Source organism: Sphaeroforma arctica (assembly GCF_001186125.1).
Source record: "Sphaeroforma arctica JP610 unplaced genomic scaffold supercont1.749, whole genome shotgun sequence".
Lineage (NCBI taxonomy): Eukaryota > Ichthyosporea > Ichthyophonida > Sphaeroforma > Sphaeroforma arctica.
Window position 1 is genome coordinate 1 of NW_014039809.1, and position 10,995 is coordinate 10,995.

Below are 10,995 nucleotides of genomic sequence, written 5' to 3' on the forward strand. Positions count from 1 at the left end.
ATGTTCGTGTGTATATGTATATGTATATATATAAAGGTATATATGTATATATGTTTGTGTTTGGTTGTGTGGGTGTTGGTTTGTGTTCATGTACAGATGTATGTGAATAAATTTATATATTTATATATTGATATATATATATGTATATATATATATATGTACATATATATATATATATATACGTATATATACGTCTTATTTTAAGTATATATATACAGATAGATCCATAGATAGATAGATAGATATTTGTGGGAGTATACATGTAAATGTATATATGGATGAATGTACATATGTATGTGTGTATGTATGTTTATATATATATATATATATATATATGTATATATATATGTGTATATTTATATATATATATATATATATCCTTCCATAAACACACACATATATTTATGTGTGTGTGAGTGTGACTATGTATGAATGTATATATGTATGTGCGTATGTATATGTATATATATATATATATATATGTATATGTATATATATATATATATTTGTATGTGTGCGTGTGTATGTATATGTATATGTGAACAAACATACGCATGAATTACGCATAAGTTTTTAATATATATATGTTCATACACATATCACTCTATACGCATATCGAGTCGTATTCCTTAATTGGCAGTCATATTACGCTGGTCGGTCACAATGAACAGTTGATTGGATTAAAATTCAGTTCACGGCCACTGTACTTCCTACCTCTAATTGTCTAGCGCGACTATACGTCCTATAGACTTGGTTGCCCACAAGTGAATTTGGCTGAATTTTTCTCCCACAGTCCAATTTTTGAATGAATTTTGATCCGATTTTTGGACTAGTTGTACTAAACTCTAGTGATCTGTCTATCTGACGCAGGCAAATACTGTCTGTCGATCAATAAATCGGGTCGGGTCTGGCACTGCCGCATACACTGCAATAACAATGGGGAATATTTCCTCAACAACTCGCACTCCTTCGCAACCGTGGAGACTCTCATCACTTATTACATAACCAGGTATATGTATGTGTATATGTACGTGTACATATACGTGTAGGTGTATGTGTATGTATATCCGGAACGTCTAGTAGATGTATCTACACTAGGTCGGTTGCATGGCATGGGTTAATGATGTTATAGGACACTTCCGTTGGTACCCGTTTCGTTCATTCTGTGGGTCGTACACCTTTCCGACGTCTGTGTCCGAATTTGTGAGATAATTAAACCAGGTCAACTGCTGGTGATACCAACGCCGTTAGTATAGTTACTCGTACTGGCCTATATTCGTGTGCGCGCCCGTGTTTGGTCACAGGTCGTCTGTGTGGGCCGGTATAGTGTGGGTGCCAATTGTGGAGGTAGTCAGTCGCTCATATTTAAGACGTTGTGTCCCACTGTTGACTGTGTGCCCTGTGCACCTGTCCCGAGTGGGGGTCGAGACTTGACTGCCAACTTTTTGGGATCAATCGATTGATAGGTCTCTCTACATGTCTACGTACCATACATACCTACGTTTAGTCCCTCACACCCGTGCCCCAGCCCTGCCAACAGACCCACGGCACAGTACAAGCAAGGGCGTGTGAGTTCTATAAATAGCTGAGCGTGTCCCGTATCCCGTACCCGGCTGGTGTACTAATTGATCCCTCCCGCATCCTTACACCCACGCCCACAGCTATTGCCTGAGAAGTTCATCGGGCATGGTCGTCAACCTGACCCACCCCGTCGCTCGACCTGGTCACGGCCACAACACGTTACAGGCCACTACATCAGCCAGTTCTATTTATAGCGCCGGCAGATTCTCCAACTCCTCACAGCCGCGCGGAGATGCTGTGTCGCGGTCCTCGACGGCCGATCTGGCGCCAGTCCCCTTGCTAGGTAACCATGGCAACGGGCCTTCGAGGGGGAGTAGGTATAGCACCGAGAGCCCCGAGGCGCCGGGGTATATGCGCTCCTCTACCCCACTCGGTACCGCTTTGACAATGCGGGCGAATACCGGGACAACTGCACCTGTGGCTTCGACAACGGGACGGTTCCCGGCGGCCCAAGGAGAAAGTACGTCACCGCCGCCGCTCCGAGCTATGCCTAGGCCCATTCCACGCACGAGGAGAGAGGTGCCTGTGCCCGTGCCTGTCACTGATAGTAGGGAGCCCGACGACGATGATCTGTATGTGAATCAAGCAGACTTGCATAGGACGCAGGAAGATTTGTATGTGAACCAGGCGGAGCTGTATGGGAACGGCATGGGGGGTGGGGCAGTGGGAGGTAGTAGTATGGTGGAGGGTGAAGAAAGGCCCCCTGTTAGGCCCACCCGAACGAAATCGTCGAGTACGTTGAGGCCGACGGAGTTTAAAGGTGCGGGGCGCACCAGGCTTACGAGTGCACACACACAACCGGCACTCTCCCAGACACAGCCACCAACACAGTCACAGTCACAGTCACAACCACAGACGCAAATACCCATTCGGCCTTCCACGCAGCTGATTGCTCACTATAATGCACAACCCCGTACACAAGCTAGTATGACAATGGAGAGGCACGCTGCAGCAGCTGATGCGCCTGCCAACCGCCAGAGATACACTCAAGTCGTAGGTTGTGGGACTGGGGTTGGGGCTGTGCACGGAGAGATGCGCGGATCTGGTTACAGCGACGAGTATGAAACAGATTACTATACGTATGCTATGGTACACACGACTATGGATGGGGGTACGACCCTGGATACGGGTGGAGGTGCCAGTGTAGGTCCGAATGCGGGTGCGAATAGGCCCCCAAGTTTGGGATCGGAGTCATCTGCAAATGCAGTTTCGATAAATGTTGATTCAGTTTCGAGTGCGGGATCGCTTGTACCGGCTCGAGCAAATGCGAGTGTACCGCGGAATACCGGTACGGCTCCTAGATATACCGGGACGAAGACCGGCTCATATACGTCACAGGAGCAAGCACGGGCCGACACATACAGGCGCGGAGATGTATTGGCACCCAATGGAGTACGCCCGGGGCGACCGCAAGAGATCAATGGTGTTCAGTCACATACACAGACAAACTCACAGATACAGCCACAGACACAGACACAGACACAGCCAGAGCAACCTGGGAACGAAGGCTTGCAGACAAAGGCATCGAATTGGCTCACGGCGGCCATCCTGGCTATCATTATGTCCGTAGATACACTTGACCCAGGCAGTCCACACAACACTCCTGGCCAAGTGGCCACTACCAGCAGTCAGGGTGCGAACACAGGGCAAGCAGGTACGAGCACGGGCGACGCGGTTGCCATGGCATCGACGACCAGCGTGGGGGGCAGGCGCCCTCCTCCATCGCCCAGTAGACGACCACGGGTGACCTCCAAATCACCTACCCGCAGCACTTCACCCGTACCTACACCAAGACGCACATCACCCGTACCTACACCACGACAAAGTGTGCCTGTACCCGCAAGCACCGCCAGACCAACCCTCACACCGCCCATGCGGTCATCACGACAACGGATACCTACATCCGGCAACAGGCGCATGACCGCGCTCACGGGTCCGGAAGAGGGACGGGCTGAGGGGGTTGGGGTTAGTTACACTCAGCACACACCGAACCATGCACAGGCCACACATCCACAAGCACCTGCGAGGCAACAGGGACCCCCTGGTGGCCCTGATAGTGGCTGGTATGTAGACACGACGACGGTAGCCCCCTCGGCTACACACACGGCTACGACGGCCACCACTACGACCACCACCACTGTCGCTACCACCACTGTGACCAACAATGAAGTGCACATCACCAGTCAACCGCGGCCGTACATTGTAGGGACGGCCCCGTCTGATTCTGATCTGGTTAGTGTTGGGTCGTATACTGGGGTTAGATCGGGTTCGGGCTCCGGCCCGAATTCCGAGTCAAGTTACATACCACAGCATAGTGATAGTAGTTTGAACTCACGTATGTATACGGAACGGCGGTCACCTTCTCCCACGGGTAGGTATAAGCTATCCCCAGTGCAGGGCCAGGAGAGGAGGGCGGTTAGACCTAGGCAAATGGGGCATAATCAGAGCGGCATGTATGACGAGCTGCAGGATAGGTCACCAACCCGCATGGGCGGTCCGCAACCGGGACAGTCGAATTCGCATGTGGAACAAGAACAACTAGACCAACAACAAAGACCAACACAACAACAACAATCAAACCAACAACAACCATATCACCTACCGACACAGGCCCAGTACCCCCAGCAGCGGCAAGACAAACAGGCCTACACAGCCCCTCAAGGCCGCCAAAGCCACGATCCACAGACCCAACGTGCACGGCCAGTGAGCTCTGTCTCGGGCCAAGGCGAACGTTTTGACGGAATGTTTGAGGTGCGCAGTCTTGTGAGTCCTCCATGTCACACCGCGAGCGATTCCGAGGCGTTGCACGCGCAGGTGGTGGCACAGGGCAGTCCTTTGGCCTATGCGCAGCACGGGGGAGATGCCGTACCACAGGCAGGGCTGACTGGCCGGGGTGTAGGTAGTGGTGGCGGGGCGGTGCAGGGACATGCATCGCAGATGTCGACGCCATACCTTCCGCAGCAACAACAACAACATCATCAGTCACAGCCGTACGAACGACAGTACTCGCCGCGGTCGAATCAACCGATGTATATGCCCGCCGAAGAGCAGCCACGGCAGCAACAACAACAACAGCAGCATTTGCCACAGCACTTTGTGTATCCTGGCCAGGCGCAAGTGACTCAGCCCCAGTCGCCATTGTACACAGAGAGGGGCCGACAAGCCAGTTCACTGACACGGGGACCTGATAGCCAACGGGATATGTACAGGGACATACAGTACGAACCGCAGCAGCAACAGCAACAGCAACAAGGGTATAGCCAGCAGAGACAGTTGGCCGGGCCAGCTGAGCTAAGACCAGGGGGCAATATACCGGCCTATGAGAACCTCTTGGACGATACAGCCGACAGCCCTCCCCTCAGAGCCCCGCCTCCACAGCAACGGACTGGCCAGGCGCACACAGTGAATGCACACACTCCAGATACACACACGCAGGATATGGACACACCCAGTTCAACCAGCACAACTGCCCCGGCTATGCACGGCAAGGACTATAGTCTGACGCCGGCGGAGAAGAACGAGAAGAGGGCCATGGGCGACAACCATCCCAGTCACAGCCATAGTCACAGCCACACTCACAGTGGGTTTAGTAGTGGTAAGAAGAGTGGGAGCGCGAACACATCTCCGATGACAAACCCGTGCGAAAAGGGGAAGCTCAAGCGGTTCATCTCGAAGAAGCTTAGCAATAGCAGTCATAGCAGCATCAAGTCCATCAACAGCCCCAGTCTGCGTAGCGCCCCCGGGTGGAAACCCTCACTCAGCGCGGATAGTAGTATGGAAGGCAGTGATCGCAATCAGAGTATGCACACCCCCGGGTATATCGACTCGGATTCCATGCAGCCGTCCGATGATTCTGTAGGGCCCGGCCACGTGATGACTCATAGCAGTCAACCGATAGAGCCTGTGCAGGAGATGAGTTCTGACCAGCCTGTACACGTGAATTGCCGGGCCCCTATCCCGGGGTACCCGATGCCAACACAGTCGCGAAACGATGAGATGCAGCAGAATGCCACAGATATGTATACACCCGATGGTATGGAGCCTAGTATGGCTTATGCCGAGCCGCACACTGATCGAGTGGTTGCGGCAGGACCGAACTTCCCGCGAAAGACGTCCATTCAGTCGAACACAGTCACCTATAACACTTCTGGTGATTCGTATGCGAGTACGAATACTGGGGTGGAGAACGGGATGGGATACAGCGGGGCCGGTATATACTCAAATGGTAGCCATATAGAAGGGACGAATTCAAATACACACTACCAAACCAGTACTGATAGCAATGGCGAAGTTATGAGTTTGTATGGCAACATTCCTGAAATAGATTTTGGAGCGAGGAGCGAAAATGCTAGAAATGAAATCGACATCCCTGTTGTTAATGCAGAATCGAGTGTGTACATGATCACGAATCCAAATTCAAAATCAAATTCGAATGGCACCTCGAATGTGGCTGCGAGTTCGGAGCCGAAGCCCAAATCAAAGTCTAATGAATACGGCAGTGTGATTCGGAAACCGGTGATGGGCGTACGACACAAGGAGCGTCCCAACACGCAGCACACACCAGACACCGGTAGTCCCGCTTTAAGTCCCGGTATTCAGCAGGGAAATGGGAATGCACCCGCCGAAGCGGCTGGGCGGTATGTGCCGCAGCAGTCCCAGGAAAACGCTTCGCAGGATAGTGAGCAGTCGATAACCAGATCAGCAAATGGGCCCGAGCGTGGGCCCGCTCCATCTCAACCGGACCCTAAGCTGCAGGCTATGCTATACCAACAACAGCAGCAACAGCTACAGCAACAGCACCAGTTGGAGCGAGCCCAGCAGTATCATCCGATGCAACAGACCTCTCAGGAGTATGAGCAGGGATATCAACAGCCACCACCACCAGCCCACCCGCAGAGCTCTAAGGAGAAGAGTGGCGGCGGCTTTCTCAACCGGTTGGGATCCAAGCGGATTGAACGCAGGACCATGACCAAGGAGAAGCTACAGGCGTATCCTATCGCGCATGGTAGCGACCACGTGATGTTGCCCAATACGCAGTCACATCCCTTTCCCACGGGGAATGCGGGTACTCGTGTGGGTGGCCGGGAGGTGATGGGCGGTGGGACGAGTGCGAGTGTGGGTAACTTCGAGAAGAAGTTCGGTACTTATTCAGACAATCGGGGCCATTATGCGAACACGCCATCGCCTACGGATAGGGAGAACAGCTCGCCCAATCAAAATACAGAGGACAAAGACAATGCGGCAATTTCATTCGCGCAGAGCGATATCTCCTTTTCTGCGATTACGCCTCACGGCAGCACTGGGCTAGCCAAGAAGGAGAAGAGCAAGGGCTGGTTCAAGATACGTGGGTTTAAGAAGTCAAACAATCAATAGAAGGGGCGTTACTTACCAGTGATAGATAGAGAAACCTGCGGTGCGTGGCAGCGGATACGAGGTTGTCTGTGTGTGTGTTGTACACACATGCTGGACGACTCATCGCATGAGTACATGTAGCCAACATGGAGTATACCATGGAGTATGACAATGAGTACGGCGCACGCATGCAGCAGGAGAGTGCCGTGATGTGCATATTTGAAGGCTAAACAGGAGCTGAGGTAGACCTGATGAATATAATCTCTTGTGTACCTGTACATACAACCGCGGCTAGAAAAGTACAGGGGATCCAACAATAAATATGGCCAAATATCAATATACATGTACGATGTGCAAGATATGCAAGTTTTGGCTGAACCAATTGCGCCCCACCGTTTGAGTCAGTGAGCGCTGTGCGACCGATTGCTAGGAACTGAGTGTGAGGTGTATTTGACCGATTATTAGGAACTGAGTGTGAGGTGTATTTGACCGATTGTTAGGAACTGAGTGTGAGGTGTATTTGACCGATTGTTAGGAACTGAGTGTGAGGTGCATTCGACCGATTGTTAGGAACTGAGTGTGAGATGTATTCGACCGATTGTTAGGAACTGAGTGTGAGATGTGTTATGGTTAAACCGAAAGGCACTTTGCTCGACGTACAACTAGTAATCGGGAACGTAGTACTGTACCTAGTGTGTATGCGTGTGTATCTTTACTTTGTATATCACAAGGTAATAATAAAAAACATAACAGTGTACCTAGTGTGTATGTGTATGTACCTTTACTTGCATATCACAAGGTAAGCGAAATAACCGGAATAGTGAACCTGGTGCGTGTGTATCTTTACTTTGTATATCACAAGGTATTCGATAGTCGTAATAGTGCACCTGGTGTGTATGTGTCTTTTCTTTTTATAACAATTGAAATAAGCGTAATAATGTGTACCTATAGTGTGTAGGCTTCCTTACTCGGTATATCACGTTGCGTATTCATTTGACATTTAAACTATGTTGTGATCGTATCCCCACATATTTCGTCCTCTAGTAGAACAACTACGAGTTCTGGCAAGTGGTATACACAGAACTATTAAGTTCGATCAACCTTCCTTCTGATTGTACAAATTAAGGCTGTATGAGGCTTTATTGTCAATTGAACTACATCATCACCGACACCACGAGAACGCATACGGTCACCGCAGCCGAAGAGACATAACTTTGTATTGCGCTATTCGACATACTCGTGATCACAATTGGCGAATCACGTACGCCGACCGCCACGGCGTCATAGCCCCGTATTGTCACTATCATACACCGCAGTGAACAACACGCCACTTGTACGCCGACGCTGTGACGATTCAATGACATGTCCCAGCGGGTTGAGCCCAGAGAGCAGCTTTAGGGCCTCCAGCGATGACTGAGAGATGTGCTCGAGACCCAGCTGTACTGCGTAAGGCAGCTGAGCTTGACGTCTTTTGTTCCCAGAAGCGAGTGCACTCCAGAAAGCCTCGCCGAAACGGGCTAACGCGACCGCAACATATACAGTGGCGATGGCGGCCCGATCCGTTGGAGGTGTAAACAAGAATCCGGTGAGCATGCTTTCGCATACGTATTGTCTGCAAGGCTGATCGTCACAGATTTCGGCTTCCATTGCAATGAAAGGCACGTTGGTGGTATCCTGCAAAAGACAGTGGTGGCGGAAATGAGATCTGGAATGTATAGGCATACACCAACACCAAAACTCAAAATGATGAACACAAAGCCATACCATTTTGACCGCGGTAAGGGCCGCGATAACGTGACCTCTGACCCTTTCCATGTACTTCTCAGCTTTGTCCCAGATGCCTCCACAATCGTGTTCTATAACATCGCACGTGTTTTTGGCGAATTTTACTTTAACACCGGTAGTCGCCTGCAAATAAAAGAATTGGGCAAAGTTTGTTCGAGTTGAGAATTTTAGTGGACGAGCGCGAGTGTTTCTGGGAGGCTGAGCTGGTGTTAAAGGGTCTTTGACGATAAGAGTACCTATAGTTCTTACTAAAATCAATACATACGCTATAGTCGATGTATTCCCATCACTTGGCATCGCAAGCAAGACAGGTGAGGCCGGCATTATACTGGAGAACCCTTCTGATGCACTTTTCATATGAGTTCACAGAGTGATCGATCCACGCCACCGTATCCCCTAGTAATGAATTCAGAATGTGTACTAGATCCTCTAGTAAAGTCAGAACTGCTTTGAGCTCCTCCTTTTCGGGGCTATTGGGCATCTGATTGTAAGCATCGCTAATTTTCTTGAGTCCATCATCCAGCTGTGTTGTTATTTGGCTGGATTGGCCGTCAAGAACGAATGTCATATTCCGCATGTCGCCAATAGTACCGAACATCCAGTCCCAGGTCATGGCCAGTTCATCCTGCAGATAATCCATTATGGGCTCGGAACAGCAGGACGAGTGCACATTGCCGCATCTGAATTTGTCCTCGCTTGGTGTGAGTGTAAGAGGTGACTTGTTATAGACCACATCCTTGGCTACAGTGGTGTTGATTCGAAATGCAGGATCTCCGATGAAAACACCAAATAGCGGATTGCACGTGGCATTGTCTGCTGTGACACAATTGGCGAGGGTGGCGAGAGTGAGGATAGCGAAAAAACAACTTGATCTCATTATGTTTAGTCCAGGTTTGTGCCATAAAGACTCACTACACGACTGGAGTACGCTATGCGAATCCATCAACTTAAATAATTCACACAATATCCTGCAGAACCCATACCCTATCCAAAGCAGATGAGATTGTCTGTCTGAAGCAAATTAGGCTCGCGACAATAATACTGGGCGCAATATTCACATATCACGGTCTGTCACGTAAATTCACATTGTGATTCACATATCAAGATTTTAGTGTGCCGTTGCTTTTCTGTTTTGATTGATATCTGTCCTTCTACACCTTTCTCTTCGGAGCGGTTTGTAAGTTCTTGTACATGTCAACAGGCATCACGCGACATACACAGCTCTTCAAAACGTGCCACTGTGGACGGGGTAGTGAACGGGGTCGGGCACGTCTTCAAGAATAGAAATGAAATATATGAATAACAGCCAACATCTCTCTTCAAAACGTGACACTGTGGACGGGGTTGTGCACGGACTCGTGTACGTCTTCAATAACAGAAATGAACACTATATAGATAACAGCCAGCGCGTTACTTGATCAACCCCCACAACGGATCATGTGGCACAATTGTCATTTATATATACCCACTCTTTATTTTACTTTGATTTCAAATAGGATATATTAAATGCTACAGCTTGGGAAAGCCTATACTGTTGGCTTGAAGATCGATCTACCAGACAATACGGCCACAGATTCGGCAAACCATACTTTTGAATCGAAAACATAAACTAACCAGCCAATTTTAAGATTTGAAGCGAATGGACATGTCCGCTTCCAAAACCTGAAAGCGACTTCCACTCATTGTACACTAAAACCCTGAACCCTGAAACCCTGAACCCTGAAACCCTGAACCCTAAAATCGGAGGTCAATTAGAACTCGTCAGACGTCAGGGGCCTTGTCTATGGGACAATCTCAATTGCTGGTATTTATTGCTGGTATTTATGAGAGCTTACAACCTGTCCACAGCACAAATTGGGTACAGTAAAATGTTCAACTAGATAATGGATCCTTTGCATATGTAATTCCCACCAGCATTACGTGGACAGGGCTTTTCATTTCATGGCAAATAGAGATACAAAGCATAGGGGCTCTATGACAGTGTTCCTATTGCTGAGCTGGATGGTAATCCAGAGGAGCTCGCCGGGAGCATTCGATGGGGTAGAATGGCCAAACTATAGCACCTAGGTAAATCCTGAGACGGGGGATGCGGTATATATATATATGTATGGTATGTATGTATGTATGTATGTCCGTATGTATGTATGTATGTATGTATGTATGTATGTATGTATGTATGTATGTATGTATGTATGTATGTATGTATGAAAGTATGTAGGTAGGTAGGTAGGTAGTATGTATGTATGTATGTATGTACGTATATATGTATTTATGTAC

At 49.0% G+C, this 10,995-nt stretch overlaps 2 protein-coding genes across 2 annotated transcripts; one reads left to right on the plus strand and one right to left on the minus strand.

Moving 5' to 3' along the window:
* Positions 1-870: 870 nt before the first annotated feature.
* On the plus strand, positions 871-7,276 carry SARC_08377 (hypothetical protein; the record flags this gene model as incomplete). The annotated part of the gene is made up of 2 exons (XM_014297635.1): positions 871-1,009; positions 1,662-7,276. Coding segments are annotated over 2 exons (5,432 nt in total), but the record flags the coding sequence as incomplete, so codon positions are not given.
* A 938-nt stretch (positions 7,277-8,214) lies between these two features.
* On the minus strand, positions 8,215-9,595 carry SARC_08378 (hypothetical protein; the record flags this gene model as incomplete). Its single annotated transcript, XM_014297636.1, has 3 exons — positions 8,215-8,607; positions 8,698-8,841; positions 9,140-9,595. 3 exons carry the CDS (start codon positions 9,593-9,595, stop codon positions 8,215-8,217), a joined length of 993 nt encoding a protein of 330 aa, XP_014153111.1.
* Between the last annotated feature and the right edge of the window lie 1,400 nt (positions 9,596-10,995).